Source organism: Lemur catta, chromosome 5 (assembly GCF_020740605.2).
Source record: "Lemur catta isolate mLemCat1 chromosome 5, mLemCat1.pri, whole genome shotgun sequence".
NCBI classification, from domain to species: domain Eukaryota; kingdom Metazoa; phylum Chordata; class Mammalia; order Primates; family Lemuridae; genus Lemur; species Lemur catta.
In genome coordinates, this window is record NC_059132.1 from 818,736 (window position 1) to 834,662 (window position 15,927).

General features: G+C 64.1%; 1 protein-coding gene across 3 annotated transcripts; it reads left to right on the forward strand.

Moving 5' to 3' along the window:
- Window positions 1-14,563, forward strand: PDLIM4 (PDZ and LIM domain 4). Of its 3 annotated transcripts, none has more exons than XM_045550739.1 (7): window positions 1-156; window positions 5,076-5,227; window positions 8,928-9,009; window positions 13,264-13,445; window positions 13,653-13,816; window positions 14,051-14,168; window positions 14,259-14,563. In XM_045550739.1, exons 1-7 carry the CDS (start codon window positions 64-66, stop codon window positions 14,461-14,463), a joined length of 996 nt encoding a protein of 331 aa, XP_045406695.1. In that variant the 5' UTR covers window positions 1-63; the 3' UTR covers window positions 14,464-14,563. The 3 variants fall into 3 exon arrangements, with proteins under 3 accessions (XP_045406695.1, XP_045406697.1, XP_045406696.1); XM_045550740.1 differs by lacking the exon at window positions 1-156 and adding an exon at window positions 3,517-3,642; XM_045550741.1 differs by lacking the exon at window positions 14,051-14,168 and having other exon boundaries at window positions 22-156.
- Window positions 14,564-15,927: the final 1,364 nt, after the last annotated feature.

Here is a 15,927-nt window from a genome sequence, read left to right on the forward strand (position 1 = left end):
GGCGTCCAGGCGGCGGCGGCGGCGGCGGCGGCGGCTCAGTGTCCGGCCCCGGCTCCGCCCGCGATGCCGCACTCCGTGACCCTGCGCGGGCCTTCGCCCTGGGGCTTCCGCCTGGTGGGCGGCCGGGACTTCAGCGCGCCCCTCGCCATCTCGCGGGTGAGTGCGCGGCCGGCGGGTGGCGGGGCGACCCGGCCTGAGCCCAGGTCCTCACGACCCTCCCGGGACCCGGATCCCCGACGTGTCCGAGGCTGGAACGCGGCGGGTTGGCCCGAGTGACCCGCGTGCTGTAGACGCGGCTTCCAGACAGGGCCCCGGCCCCCTCCCCTCCTGCTGGGCCTGCCTGCCCCGTCCCTGGAGAATGTCCCCGAGGTCCCTGGACAATGTCCCCGAGAGTTCGCACACCGCGTCCCCGCCCGCCTCCTTAGGGGAGTCGCCAGGGGCCAGGGCCCCGGACAGATCCGCAGAGGTTCGGAAACTCCCCGAGACACAGCCCTGCCTGAAGCTCCGCGGGGAAATGACTGAGAGCCCCTCCCCCATCAGGGGTCCCCGCCAGCGGACCTGGCTGGCCCGGGGGGTCTGGGGCCGTCTCCCAACCCGAGAAGAGAAAGGCCCATCCACGTCCCCACTCTGGACCCTGGTCAGTCGCTCATTCACGACTTCGGTCCCCCTGAGGGGAAGTGACGGGGAGGCATTTTTGGCTTCCAGGGGAAGGGGAGACTGGACTATGAGGTTGACACCCTTCCCCCAAAACACACAAAGCCAGCGTCCAGGGCAGCCTCCCCAGCTCCTCACGTTTCCCAGGGCCCTGCCTGGCCCCAGAGGAAGAGGAGGAAGAAGAGGGGTACAGCCCTAGGGGTGACTGGTCTGAGGACAGAGGAGCAGAGGAGGGGACTTGGGCCCTGTGGAAGGGGTGCCCAGTCTAGGGGACGCAGGATCCTGGCCCAGCTTTGGGGCCCCCTTGTCTGGAGGGACAGAAGAGGGGACTCAGACACTGTCCTTGGGGGGGCCCAGCCTAGGGGACAGAAAGGAAAGAATTCAGGCCCTGCTCTTGGTGGCTCCCAGTCTGGAGGGAGCAGAGGAGGTGACCTGGGACCAGCAGAGGGCCACCCCTGGGTCCCACACAGGCTGCCCCGGTCTCTGGGGGCCTGCGCAGAGGGACTGAGACCCACCTTCCCCCACCCCAGCTCTCACCGTGGGGGCTGGGCCCCGCTGGCCGGGCTTTCAGACTTCTCGCCAGTTCCAGGGCGGGGTGGGCGCCGGGTGGAGCATGGGATCGTGGAATCCCATTTCTGGGGGCCAGGGTGACAGGCAGGCCCAGCTGTCCTAGGCGGCGCCCCACATCCGCCCTCCCCGCCAGGTCCCGGGGGCGCAGCGAGGTGGGCCTGCAGCACAGCCGGGAGCCTTCATCTCCCGCCTGGCTGGGCGTGTGCGTGTGCGAGCCCTGTGTCTGCCTGTGCGTGTCGCGCCGTGTGTCGCTGAGGGCGCTGCTGGGGGTTCTGGGCCAGCCGGCCAGGCACCCTGGGCGTGAGGCCGCTGACAGGCTCGGCGGCGCGGAGCTGAGACATCTGTTGCCCACGCGGCCGCCTGGCCGCCGAGAGGCCTCCACGCGTCACAGCCGCCCGCAGCGGCCTTGTTTGGAGCTGGCTGGGAGGCAGGCCCCGGCGGGGCAGGCAGGCAGTCTGGGCCGGGGTTTGCAGGAGGAGCCCCCCTTGTTCCCAGAGTCAGGCGGCAGCAGCTCAGACCCAAGGAGCCAGGACGGCCGGGCCGGGTCTGGGTGGGATCTGGGGAGACTGGCGGAGCTGGTGAGGCACAGGCCGCCGGCTTGCCCAGCAGGTACCGCGGGCAGATCCACAGGGCCTGATGATACGGGGAGTGTCTTCCCGAGGGGGCTCAAAACCCAGCCCCTCCCACGCTGCCAGGGCCTCCCGGACTCAGGACCCCGCAGGCAGGGCTGGGGAGGAGGCTGGCTGCCTGGCAGGGCTGGGGGCTCCCAGTCTCGGCCCAGGAAGCCCTGGGGATCCCCCGGGATCACCGTCCAGGGCCCCTCCCCACAGACGAATGAAGGACTGCGGCCTTGGCAGAGCACAGTGGCAGGCCAGGCCCCACCCTGACGGGCGTTGGTCCCAGCCCCCCCCCAACCTGTCCCCAGAATGAGCACCACCATAGGTCCTGATTGTCTCAGCTGGTCCTCACAATAGCCCTTAGAAGAATGGACTCCCCCTGGCCTCCAGGGTGGGGACACGGAGGCATAGAGAGGTTACAGTGATGCACCAGGGAAGCAGCGTGGAGACAGGAGTCCAGGCCTGTGACCATTTGAGGCGACCTGGGGCCTGGCGCTGACTGCACGCCCAGCCCACCTCCGTGCCTGGCCAGGTGGAGCAGGGCCAGGACGCGGCCACCACAGGGGAGGGGCTGGCTCATGCCCAGCCTCCCACCTGACCTCACTACTCCTGCCTCCCTTTCTTCTTTCTGTTTACCCTGCACTTAAGCAGCTAGAAGGATTGGCCTAAATGCAACTCTGTCCCGTGACTTCCGTGCTTAAAACCCTCCATGGCTCCCACCCACCCAGGAGAAAGGCCAGCATCCCCCCTGGGCGTACAAAGCCCTGCGAGCTCTGGTCCCTGCCTCTCCTCTGACTTCATCTCTGCCACTGTCCCCCCACTCACCATGCTCGGGCCACCCAAGCCTTCTGCTCTGTCTCCAGAGGAGCCACTAGACATGCTGGGCCCTCCACCTACAACACTCTCTCTCCCAGGACTCTCTCTCTCCCCTCCTTCCTTTTTTTTTTTTTTTTTTTGAAACAGAGTGTCACTCTGTTGCCCAGGCTAGAGTGCAGTGGTGTCAGCCTAGCTCACAGCAGCCTCAAACTCCTGGGCTCAAGCAATCCTACTGCCTCAGCCTCCCGAGTAGCTGGGACTACAGGCATGTACCACCATGCCCGGCTAATTTTTTTCTATATATATATTTTAGTTGGCCAGATAATTTCTATTTTTTTAGTAGAGACGAGGTCTTGCTCCTGCTCAGGCTGGTCTCAAACTCCTGACCTCGAGCTATCCTCCTGCCTCGGCCTCCCAGAGTTCTAGGATTACAGGTGTGAGCCACTGTGCCTGGCTTCTCCCCTTCCTCCTTTTTGAAGGAGAGCACAGCGATTAAGAACTCAAGTTTGAATTTGGAATCAGTTGGCTTGGATTGAAATGTCGACTCAGCCATTTATCAATTAAGTGTCCACAAGTGATACTGTACTTCTCTGGACCTCAGTTTCCTCATCCAGGAAATGGGTTTGCCTTGAGGATTAACGAGACAATACATGGGAAGGTGGCTGGGAGAGTCACAGTTTCCTGGCCTCACACCCTCTCTGGCCAGAACTCCCCCAGCTAACTGGAGCTGGCAGCGTCCCAGCCACCCCTGCTTTCAAGAAACTTCCTCCGCCCACGGAAGCCTGAATGCACCCAGTGTGCTGGCTGAGTCATGCTGCAGCTAGCCACCCCCCCCACCCCCCTCCACCGAAGACGACTCCTCTCCAGGGTGGGGACAAGGGCAAGGTGTCCTTCCCCCAAGCCTCTCTTTCCTTATCTGTGAAACAGGGGTGAGAACAGCCTCTGCGTCCCTGGTGGTTGAGAGGTTGCTGTGAGCTGGTTACGGGTAAGGTGTGAGCCAGGCCTGGCGCAGAGCAGGTACCCGCCAAGGGCAGGGGCCCAGAGGAGGGAGGGGAGGAGGGATGGTGCCAAGTGAACAGGACAGGCGTGTGCAGGTGCCCAGGCCCTACAAGTGGACAGGGATGGTGGGCGGGCTGGCTGAGGGTATCCTGCTTCAGACGAGGCACAGTCCTCGAGGCAGCCTGTCTCAGGGCTGGTCAGCTTGGGCAGTGCTCACACCGGGCTTCCAGCCAGGGAGCTGCCAGCACCTCAGCTTTGTCTGCTCTCTACTGGGAACTGGCTGAGCCAAGGCTGGTGGGGCTGCCAGGAGCTCCCACCCCCCACAGGGACAAGGTCCCTGGCGGTTCTTGGGTTACGGCTGGGTGCCGGCTGGCCAGGCTGGGCAAGAGTGCAGGTGCCTCAAGTCTACTGCTAAAGGCTGTGCTGGCGCTGGGACGGGCAGAGGGGTGCCCTGCGACCTGAACTCCCCTCCGTTGCTTCCTCGGGTCTCTCTGTGACCTTCGTCAGACGACCAGCTTTGTCAGAGTTTCCAGATGTGAACACTGCTTGACCCCGTGGGGTGAGCAGTGGCACTGAGGTAGCCTGAGTGCCCACCCTGCCAGGGAGGTGGGGGTGGACCCCTGACCCTGGGGAGCGAGTGCAGGCTGGCGCTGGAACTGGGCTCACCTGCAGGGTGAGGTTCAGACCTCCCCACTCTGATTGTGATGCAGTATGAGCGTCCACAAGAGAGGTCAGGGGCACACGGGGTCCCGTGAGAGCCCAGAGGAGAGGCTCCTGTAGGAAGTGGCCTCTGTGCTGGGACCCGAGGGTCGAAGGTTTGGGCGTCGAAGGGAAGAGTGTTCCAGGCAGAGGGAACAGCATCTGCAGAAGGGTGGCGCTGAGACATCTGGTGCCCGTGGGGGCCCACAGACGTTCAGGTGATCTGGACAGGGTGTGGGTAGTGGAGGTGAACACGGGTGGGGGTGAGAGGTGAGAGCAGGTACGGAGGAAGGCAGGGTCTAGGGTCTGCACGTTCGGTCAAGGGGCTGCCATGCAGTCTGGGTGGGTGGGGCATTGTCTGGGTAGGGGATCTGTGACATGTCAATGTGCTGTATGTATCTGGGAATACATATGTCCCTGTGTGTGTGTCCCTTGCATGTCCTTGGGCACACATTCAGGCTGCAGGAGTGACATGCACTTGTCCCAGCCCAGAGGAAGCCCTGCTCGTGTATCCTCACACCCCGCCAGGCCTCCAGGTGCCGGGGGACGGGGGGGGGGGTGTTTGGAGCAGAGGCTGCAGCAGGACCACGTGGGGACCTCACCAGCCTCTGGGCTTGTCCACCACGGTCCTGCCGGGTGCTGCGGCTGGAGGAGTCCAGAGCGGAGCCTACAGCAAGGCCACGTAATGACTGTGCCAACCCTCTGGCTTGTCCCCCACAGGTGCATGCAGGCAGCAAGGCTGCACTGGCCGCCCTGTGCCCAGGGGACCTGATCCAGGCCATCAACGGCGAAAGCACAGAGCTCATGACACACCTGGAGGCGCAGAACAGAATCAAGGGCTGCCACGACCACCTCACACTCTCCGTGAGCAGGTGCGCACGGCGCAGGCTGGGCTGGGAGGAGGAGGGGGGAGGGGACAGGTGTGGGCAGCCAGCACCTCAGACCGCCCTCCGCTCAGCTCCTGGGCACCCGGCCAGGCAGAGCCCCAGGAGTGGGGCTTTCATGGGGGTCTGGCAGGGCCTGTTCAGAGCTGGGGTAGCTCAGGAAGGGAAGAAGCTCCCTTTTCACTCGGGGACGGAAGCGTGCCGGGCCCTCGTGGCAAGTGTCTCAGGCACCTGAAATCAGCCTGAGCAGCCTCGGGGTGTCTGTTTCAGTCCTTTCCCGTCCCCTGAGTGACCAGCTTCATGACCATTTCAAAGCAGTTTCTTGTCCAACACCTCGTTTAACCCTCAAACCAACTTAAAAGAGGCAAAATCTAACATAGTCCCACTTTACAGATGAGACGGCTGAGGCCCAGGGAGGTTGGAGGCTGCCTGCAGCCACACGGCGAGGGAGTAGGGAGCAAAATTTGACCTGGGGCCTCTCTCACCCCTAAAGACGCCAGTCCCTCTGCGTGGCTGCTGACCAGTCCCACCAGCCCACGGTGGCCCTGCGTCAGCTGTCCCCACCAGGGCCCGCACCTCCGTCCCGGCTAAATCTGGACTTGGGAAGAGCTTTCTGCCACGCACAGCGTGACCCCGTGCAGCCTGTCACGGAGGAGGGCAGGGCTCAGCACGCCCCCGCTGTGCCTCACAGGCGGTCCTAGGACAGAAAGCCCACCCGAGGGTGGCCTGGCCTTGCGCAGGCCCCGGGCTTTACTGGGCTCTGACAAGCCGTTGGCCGGATCCTGGCTGCCCGGGATCTCCCTGACCCCACGGAAGCTGGGCAGAGCCGCTCAGCTCTGCCGCGCTCACTGTCACAGGGACTTTCCACGAGCCCCTGTGCCAGCGTGTGGGCGACGCCTCCTCCGGCCACAACCCGGCCAGCCACGCCCAGGGCCGGCGGGCGGGAGCAGACCCGCTGGCTCAGAGCCGTGGACCATGGTGGAAACGCTGAGGTTGCCCCTGTCTGCGCCTGGCCCACGTCCCACTCGGGGTCGGGTCAGGACCCCCAGCTGTGCCCTGGGCACTGAGCGGGCCCAGCTGCGAGCCCGCGCCCCGCCTGCTCCGCCTGGCACATGCGGGGGTGCCCGGCCGTGGAGCTGGGCAGAGCTGGTCCTCACCCGGACTCGGGGATTTAGGTCCGCGCTGACCTGTCCACCGGGGCTTCCTGTCCCGTAAAACAGGGTCGCAGTCCTCGCGCTCTCCCAGGCTGGGGCACAGGCTGGATGGGGATGTCAGCTGCCCGCGAGTGGCCTCCGAGGCCTTCCCGCCTGGCCGGGCTCCTGGGCCTGACTCACCTCCAGCTTCCAGCCCCTTCGGCCCAGCAAGGGGGCCCTCACCGTGGGGGGAGTGGGAGGGGCCTGAGTCAGGAGATGCCCAGAGAGAATGATGTCAGGGGAGGTGGCGGGTGGAGGTCCCCTTCCTTCCTCCCTGGCCAGTTGTTCCAAGCCAGGCATGGCGGAGCTAGAGGCCCACTGACCTGTTCCACTCTGGGCATTTCAGCCCCAAAATGCCCCTGGGCCCTGGAGCAGGTGACAGCATGTCCTCCAGCATCACAGGGCCGGGCTCCAGGCCCAGCTCTGAACTTGGAAACCAGCAAGTGCGTTGCCCTCTGAGCCTCAGCTGTCTCATCTGCAAAGTGGGGACGATATTAGGTTTTACGTTTTTTAAGTTGGTTTGAGGGTTAAATGAGGTGTTGGAGAAGAAACCACTTTGAAATAGTCATCAAGCTGGTCACTCGGGGAGGGGAAAGGACAATTCTGTGATCTGGGCATTGAGCGATGACGACGCACCAGCCTGCTCCGTCAGAGCGACACCCGAGTCCCGCCCTCCATCCCCACCCACGGCCCTCACACACGCAGACTCTGGGGGACTAAGATGTGGGGGCCACCCTGACCCTCGGAGCCAACATTCCTTCTCCTGGATGCCCTCCTGCCTGCCATGCCGGGACCTATGCCTGGGCCCAAGACACGCCCTGTGCACACACAGCACGGGCTCTGCGGCGGAAGGGCCGGGCCGGCTGGCTGGAGTGAGCTGCTCCGCTGCTTCTCCCAGGCCCGACCCAGACCAGCTCCCTACCTGCCCTCCTGGCACAGCGGCTCCCATCCCTGCAGACACCCACAGAGTGGAAAGTGTGGTGAAGCCCAGCCTCCCACCGGGCTCATTTTGCCAGGAGCCCAAGGCCCGGCATCCCACCATCCAAGCTAAACACTTCCTGGGCACGTTCTGTCCGTCTAGGGCCTTCCTGTCACCAACTCCAGCCCTGGGGCCACTGGGAGCTCCTGCTGCCCATCACGTGTGGCCCAAGGTGCCTCTGCACAACCTACCCTTTGGCTGTCCCTTTGTTTACAGATGGGCAGAGGGAGCCACCAGCCCTGCTTGAAGCGGAGGCCTGGGAAGGGGGTCAGCACAGGACCAAGCCGTTCGGTCCAGCCTGATGCCTGCCGCAGCCCTCTTAGCTCTGGGCTCTTGGTTCCCTCTGACCCTGGGCCTCAGGCTTGTTTGCTTTTCTGGGCATAACGTCAGGGAACCGTAAGGCCAGACAGACACCCGAGATGTCCCAGGTTTATCCCAGCAGAGTCCTGAGCAGGTGTGGGCCACAGTTAGAGCCGTGCGTTGGGGCAGTAACTCAGGAGGGGGCCAGAGACAGAGACAACGGGTTGGTGTCGTCCTGGGACAGCAGAGCCCTGACGCTGAGGCCCCGAGGGCTGCAGGGTAGAGAGGTGGCCCGCCAGGGGCCGAGGAGTGGGCAGAGGTGAGGAAAGGCAGAGTGGGTACGGATGATGGGTGTAGACAGATGAAAACCCTCAGCTGAGAAGGGGTGAGAGGCAGGGGATGAGCTGCTAGGCCAGTGGGGAGACCTCAGGAGGCCCCAGGGGGCCTCTTGGGACAGTTGGGGACATTATTCCCTGTGTTGTCAGCAGCCTCACTTCCTACCCACCCGCCAGCCCGGGGTCCTCGCACCCTCGCGCCTGCACCCTGGCGCCTGCCTTCCCACGGGGCCCTGAGCGGCCTCTCGCCGCCCGCCCTGCTGCTGATGGCAGGTTTACGATGTTTTTCTCCCTCCCGAGTGGTGTTTGGCTTTTGGTTTCTATGGCGAAGCAGGAATTTCCTAATGGCCTGTTTCCCATCTGGGCTGGGCAGACATCAGCGATGACTCTGCTGGCGGCAGCGGCGGGAGGGGCCGCGCACCCCCCAGCGCCTCCGTCCCGCCTCCCCCGGAGTCCAAGGACGCTTGACCCCAGGCCCCACCAGGGGCCGGGATGCCAGGGACGAGCCGATGGGCTTCTGGCTCGTCAGCGTGTGAGGCCTGGCTCGCCCTGCCGTGAGCTGGGCTTCTTTAAACTGAGCTTCTGCAGGCCCCGGAGCGGGTGGGAGAGCCAGGAAGCTGCAGGGCTCCTGCTGCAGCCTCTCCGGGAACCAGACCAGAGAGGGATGGGGCAGCCGGTGGGGAAGGGACACACAGCCTTGCCCCAGGAGGGTGGACGATCTAGGGTTGTGGCTTCCTGTGACAACAGCCACCGCTGTGGTGCAGGGGAAAGCACTGGAGCCGTGTCCTGCCTGCAGGCCTGGTGGCTCTGGGCCCAGGGCTTGCCCCTCTGGGTCCTAGGCGTGGTGGGCAGACGTAACTGACCTCCCCACTCCCACGCAGGCCTGAGGGCAGGAGCTGGCCCAGTGCCCCTGACGACGGCCGGGCTCAGGCACACAGGACCCACGTCGACCCCGAGGCCCAGGTATGTGCAGACTCCGCTTGACCCGGCCTGGCTCAGAGTGAGCTGGGGACAGAAAGGCCAGGCTTGGTCCACAGGGTCATCTGCACCGGATGTCCTCACGGTGGCTCTCAGACACCCAGGACAGAGACTGAAGCAGTAGTCTTCTCTGGGCCACGCCCAGACCCGTCCCGTGTTTCTCAGGTGGCTCTGTCTCTACCTGAGGCAATCCTGGATTCTAGACAGAGCTGCCTGTGACAGGCAGGGCAGGCTAGGCCTTGGCTTGGGGCTGCCCCCCACCAGCTGGAGTTCGCTCTGTGGCCCAGTGATGCCAGACCAGAAGTCACCAGGCTCGGGCTGGGAAAGGCCGGTAGCAGCTTCAGGCTGTGGAGTGACCTCGGGCTATGGGACACTGCTCTGCCTTGTCCCAGCCTTGGGGGCCCCATCCAAGCCTGAAGCTCTCCCCTGGCCATGCTGTGATTGCACCTAGCAGACCCCAGGCTGCCGGCCTGTCTGCTCAGTCGCCTTCTGTGCCAGACAGGAGCCATAGCTGTGGTCCTGTCCTCAAGAAGAGGGAGGGGCCGGGCTGCTCCAGGCTCTAGGGCCTTGCTTTGCCGTGGGCATGAGGGGCAGCCAGGTGGGCAAGACTGAGGCATCCAGAGCCTGCTTGAAATGCATGGGCCAAGAGTTTGGGCAAGATGGAGACTGGGCTGGTCTGGATGGACCCAGAACCACGGGACCCAGCATGTAGGACCAGGGCCTCCTGGGCTTGCTTCTGTCCACTCTGCCAACATGGCAGAAAAGGGACCAGAACAGGGAGAGGCTTGGCTGAACCAGAGAAAAGGATCTACCCTGGCTTCTCCCTACCACCCACTCCACTCCCATTTTGCTCTGACCTTTGTTCCCTACCTTGCTTGGCCGGCACCCCTGAATCCAGGTGCTGACCACATGCCAGGGAGAGCCCATCTCAGCAGGGAAAAGGCACTTTTAAGTTAATGGGATAGGGGAAACCAGGGGCCAAAGGAGCCCAGAGTAAGCACATGACTCAGACAAGGGGTCAGAGAGGGCTTCCTGGAGGAGGGGGTATCCAAGCCAAGACCTGAAGGGCTAGGAAGAATCAGACAAGCCAAGGGGCGTGGGGAGAGGAAGCGTGCTCAGGAAGCACATGCAAAGGCCCAGCGGTGAGGCTGTGCACCTGGAACAGAAAGGTCCAGGGGGAGGGAGGGCAAGGTCAGAGGAGTGAGAGGGCAGGGGTGAGGGACGAGGGGGTGGGGCAGACCACGGAGAAGCTACATCTGTGTCTCAGAAGCTAGTTTTGGTGGCCCTGTGGGCCCTAGGCTCTAGGACCGGGGATGAAGGGGACAGATGTTGACATAGACCAATCGCCCGCTTGACATGGGCCAGGCAGAAGGGAGCAGCCAGTGCAGGTCCCAGCTTGCGTGCGAGGCCCGGCTTCCCTGGGAGGTGGCAGTGCCAGGATGGACAGGATGGGGGGCCTGGGCTTTGGCATTCGAAGCTCAGCTGTGTTCCTCTCTCTAGGCGAGGCTCAGGCCAGTGGGCCTGCAGGGCTGGGGGCCGCAGGGCAGCTCCCCCGTCCCCGTGCTTATCCTCACTCCCTGGTGGCTCAGGCTGGAGGGGGAGGACTTTCCCCAGGCAGCAGGGCAGCCCCTCAGCTGCTGCCCCACTTTTGTACTTAAAAGGTCATGGGCTCCATGGGTGGCGACAAAAACACTCCCACCCACCCCTGCCGGGCTGAGTCCTCCCTAACACAGACAGAGGGCCCATTGTCCCCGTGCTGCTCCCACCCTCTGCCTGCCGGGGGCGTTTGGCAGGGGACGGGGAGCTAGCTGGTGCCATCAGAGGAGGAGGAGACCACGGTTGGCCCTAGGACCAGCACAAGGTGCTCCTGGCACACATGTCCCAGTGGCATGGGACAGGGCCAACTGGAGCTCGGGCCCACCTTCCCTGGGGGCCACAGGAGACCCTCCTCCTCCCAGGCCTCGTGTGGGGACACAGGGGCACTTGGCCCAGGCCAGGGTGGAGGAAGAGTGGTGATAAGTAAGGTTTCCTGGGGGGAGTGGCCTTTGAGCTCAGGACCAGGCGAGGGGCAGCCGCAAGCCAGGTGGAGCGGGCAGTCCTCGTGCACGCAGCCCGCCCTCCCCACGCCAGCAGGGAGCTGGAATTGAGCCTCTGGGAGATGCCCCTTGCTCATCTGGACTTAGTGTCTGCCTCTACCCAAGTTAAGTGTCCCAGATTCTGAGCTTAGTTGCGTGGGGGCTGAGCAAGCCGGCGCTCACCCCCATTCTGCTGGAAAACCCGCTGAGGCTGACACACAAGTCAGCAGCAGGCTGCACAGAGAGGCGGGGAGCGTGCGGTATGAAGTGCACCACACGGAGAGGGGAAATCCAGCAACGAGGGCTCGGGAATTCCCATACAGCCTTTCACCCCATGGCCGATTGCTGTGTGCCAGGCCCCCTGCCAAGTGCTCTGTGTGCAATTGTCTTATTTCATCCCCACAAGGAACTTAATACAGAGACCATCACATTGCCCAGTTCACAGATGAAGAAACCGAGGGTCAGAGAGGTGAAGTGACTTGTCCAGTGCGGGAGTGATGGGGCTGGGACTCTCACCAAAACTGAGGTCACCACTTGTGTCCTAATCACTGAGTTCAGACCTGCTGCATGGGTGGCCCTGGGAGGGGCAACGGCGCTGATGACCCTGCAAGACTCCCACACCCTGCCGGGCTGGGGGCGAGTGAGGGCCTCCCTCCTCCCAGTCCCCCTTCCCACTGCAGCCTCCTCCTGAGGCCCGGCCCCACCCCCACGACCACAGCCCATCTGGTCCGCATTAGAGGCCAGCCCTGCCTGCCCGCCCGACAGACACATATGTGCGAGTGCTCAGGTTTCCCGGGGGCTTTTGTTGGGCCCGATGGGGATGGGGGTCTTCCGGCTGCTGCTGCTCTATTGATGGGGGCCCACCTAGGCTGCAAGACCCTCCCCTTTATCTGTTGGGGTGGAAGAAATAGGGAGCCCCCATCCAGCTGCCGGCCTGCCCCTTCCCCAGGCTCCTGTCCTGAGACAGCAGGGGACAGTGGGGCAGAGCCCTGCGGGGTCGACTGTGCCTCGGCGCCAGAGGCTACCTGGGTGCAAACTTTCCCGCTGGGGTGGGCACCCTCTCCTCCCTACCCAGGCCCCCTGTGCACACGACAGAGCAGAGGTTCACATGTCCCCTCCCAGGCTGGGGCTGAGACCCCTGCCGTGGCCTGGACTCAGGACTCACCCTAAAATCAAGTGGCTCTGGATGCCAGCCCAGTCCCAGCCACGGAGGCCACCATGGCCATCCCCACGGTGTCCGGTGCTGGCTCCAAATATATGTAACCACGTATGTACGATCAGTCATGTAGGTGGACTGGCTGGTGTGTGTGTGCTGTCCTCATGCATGTGTGTATCTTGAAACATACTTGTGGAAGTTGCATGCCCTGTTCACACTGCTGTGGGTGTGCTTCGTGTGCTTAAAGTTGGGGGCAGCACAGCTCTGGACCTAGCAGGGACAAAGATGCCCCAGTTCCCACTCAAACCCACACCCACAGACATACTGCCCTCTCCTTATGAGCTGAGGGACGTGTTCAGGGCACTCCTCCCCAAAGTGTTCCAGCCGTGGGCACCAGGCTGGCCATGGGGTCATGGGACAGGGAACCTTCAGCCCTGGCCCAGGCTCTGCCCCTCATCTGCAGGGCCTGCAGGAAATGGGGGTACAAGCGCAGGCCCAAAAGAGGCTGACCCCACAGCGACACTGGAGCCTCAGCCTGCCCAAAGGGTCTTGGACACACAATTAAGGCCCCTTCCTGGCTGTAGGACGGGAGTGACTTACCTTTCCTGTTCCCAGCCACGGGCCCAGTACCCAGCACAGCTGGGGCAGGTGGGAGGGCTGAGCTCCGGGACCCCCTGCCAGGAAGCCACACGCTCTGCTGCAGCCGCACTGGCCTTAACAGGCTTCTTGGGCTGGGCCTGCCCCAACCCCATCCCTCACGGGTCATGGGCCTGGTTGAGGCTCAGGTGCTCAGGTTTTGTGTCCGACTTTCCAAGGGCATTTCTACTTCTGCAGGGGCCGAACCAGGCCTAAGGCTCAGCCCTTCCCCATAAGCCCCTTCCCTTGCCGGGCACCATAGCCCTGAAAGGCCAGAGCAGAGGTAGCCGGTGACATCCACCACCTGGTGGGGGTGGGGCGAACAAGCCATGGCCAGAGGCCAGAGGGTCTCCCCAGGCCTCTCTCTCACAGGACGGCAGTCCGGCGACCAGCAGGCGGCCCTCGGGCACTGGGATCGGGCCGGAAGACGGCAGACCGAGCCTGGGATCTCCGCATGCGCAGCCCCCTCGCTTTCCTGTCCCTCATAACGGCGACAGCAGTGAGGCCACCCTGCCCGCCCAGATGAGTGCTCTGCACGTGTCTCCACCCCCCAGGTAGTACGGAGTCCTGGCCCTTGAAGCCACATCCAGATCCCATCTTAATCTCCGATCCCTTAAATATCACCGAGTCCCATCCTGGCCCCTGACACTTGATCCTGGGGTCTCAGCTGGCCGCATTCGGACTCATGAAAGCTCCCCAGGCCCGGCCACCGGCAGAGCGCGGCTGGACCTGCAACCCTGCCCCTCCCTCCCTCCCCCCAGCGCTGACCCCGCCCGAGGCCTCCCGCGGAGCCGCGACTGCAGGGTGGACCTGGGCTCCGAGGTGTACCGGATGCTGCGCGAGCCCGCCGAGCCCGCGGCCGCAGAGCCCAAGCAGTCGGGCTCCTTCCGCTACTTGCAGGGCATGCTCGAGGCGGGCGAGGGCGGTAAGACCCCCGCCCCGACCCCACCTGCCTTGCTTGTCCCTGCGGCGCCCGGAACCCCTCCCCCAGCCCCTGCCGCCGGCCGGTCACCCGCACCTCTGCGCTCCCGCCCCCGTCACTCCCCCGCGCCCCCAGCCCCGACCCCGGGCTCGGTGCCGGAGCGGGGCCTCCCCGAACACCCCGCGGAAGCGGAGCTCCGACCTCCCCCGGCTCATGCCACCGCGCTCCGGGTTGCAGGGGAGCGGCCCGGGCCCGGCGGCCCCCGGAACCTCAAGCCCGCGGCGGGCAAGCTGGGCGCCCCGCTGAGCGGCCTGCAGGGGCTGCCCGAGTGCGCGCGCTGCGGCCGCGGCATCGTGTGAGTACCGCCCGCCGCCCGCCCCTCCGGCCCGGCGTGGCGCCGGCGACCCCCAGTCACCCGCGCTGTCCCCTCCGCTCCCGCCACCAGGGGCACCATCGTCAAGGCGCGGGACAAGCTCTACCACCCCGAGTGCTTCATGTGCAGCGACTGCGGCCTGAACCTCAAGCAGCGCGGCTACTTCTTCCTGGACGAGCGGCTGTACTGCGAGCGCCACGCCAAGGCGCGGGTCAAGCCGCCCGAGGGCTACGACGTGGTGGCCGTGTACCCCAACGCCAAGGTGGAGCTCGTCTGAGCCGGACCCCGGCCCCGCCCCGCTTCTATCTACGTCCGCGCGCGGCCCGTGTAAATATGCGTGTCCCCGGCCTAATAAAGTTCCTTCCCCCGGCCTCGAACCTGCCTATGTCCCGGCCTGCCGTCCTCCGGAGTAGGCTGTGGCTCCCGGGTGCGGTAACTCCGTTCAGGGGCCAGGCATGTCCTAGGCACCGGGTGCGACGGTGGGCAAGACGGGCACCGTGCTGCCTTCCGGGGGCCACAGCCCGGGTGGGCGGCAGCCCCCATCGCAAGGGGCGTCTCTGTTGACAGAAGGCAAGGCCCGGGGTGCTGCGACGCCACGCCGAGAGGCCGGGGGTGGGGGGCAGCTAAGAACGCGAGAGGAGGGAGGCGAGGGCGCACAGGTGAGGCACTGCGTGCGCACAGGTGAGCCTGGTCAGCGAGGGCCCCTGGGGCTGTCGTCGGCACAGCCGGGCGGCCCCGGCAGCCTGGGACCTGTCGCCCGGCGGGACAGCGCGACCCGCCCAGGAGGTCTCTGCTCCGGCTTCCTGCCCCCGCCCCCTCCCCCCTCCTGCGGGACCCCGTCTTCGTCCCTTCCCTCTCTCCCCGCTAGGGGGCACAATTCGTTTTCCCAAGAGAGGAGACTGGAGGTTTCTGGAAAGATCTCTGGCCCCCGGCTGCTCCCCCAGGACGCTCCTCCCCTCCCCCCGGCCGGCGCCGCGCGGAGCGGGTCTGCGCGGGCCTGTCACGCCTCGGCTGCGCGCGGGGGACTCACGCTTGTAGAAATGCAAACCGCATCAGAGCCGGTGAGCGGTGGCCGTTCACACCCGACGTGTGTCCTGGTCGCGGGGCCTACCCTGTGGTCCGCTCGCCCCGGGCCAGAGACGCCCCGTGTGCTCGGTGCCTGTGTATTGAGCGAGCCCCGAGTGACGCACGTTTGTGCTGCTTTCAGTTTTGTGCTGCCACAAGCCACAAAAGACATCAATTCACACTCTCCCCGCTGGCACGGGACACTTGCCGAGACACGATATTTCATTTTCTTTATCATTTTTGCCAGTCTGACACGTGAAATGTGGCATGTAATTGTTTTACTGTGCATTTCTGTGATTACCAGTGACGAGCGTTCAGTCAACAGACATTTGTGTGCGTGCCAGGTCCCCAGAGCCGAGGGTACAGGCGGCACAGAGTGCTCAATCTCTGGGAGCAGTTAGCTCCCGTGTGAATTACCCTAAACCCTTTACTCATTTTTCCAAGCTTTATTTAACTTCTTTTGTGGGGGGGAGGTATTGAGAATGATGGGGAATTTTTATTTTCTTTAGATTTCTTAAATTCAAATTTTTAGGTTTTCTATTATATACATACCATTTTTATGAGATGTAACTGTTATAAAGGGAAATTTCCCTATGTAACTGCTTTTTAATGATTGATAGGAACTTTCATGCTCTCGTAAGAACTTTTGTTGAAGGGTTCCGTTCCGCCGATCCGC

Coding starts and splice junctions, on each gene's coding strand:
- PDLIM4 (XM_045550739.1), top strand. CDS start 64: ATGCCGCACTCCGTGACCCTGCGCGGGCCTTCGCCCTGGGGCTTCCGC. Junction 5,228..8,927: donor CTCACACTCTCCGTGAGCAG/GTGCGCACGGCG, acceptor ACTCCCACGCAG/GCCTGAGGGCAGGAGCTGGC. Junction 14,169..14,258: donor CGCTGCGGCCGCGGCATCGT/GTGAGTACCGCC, acceptor TCCCGCCACCAG/GGGCACCATCGTCAAGGCGC.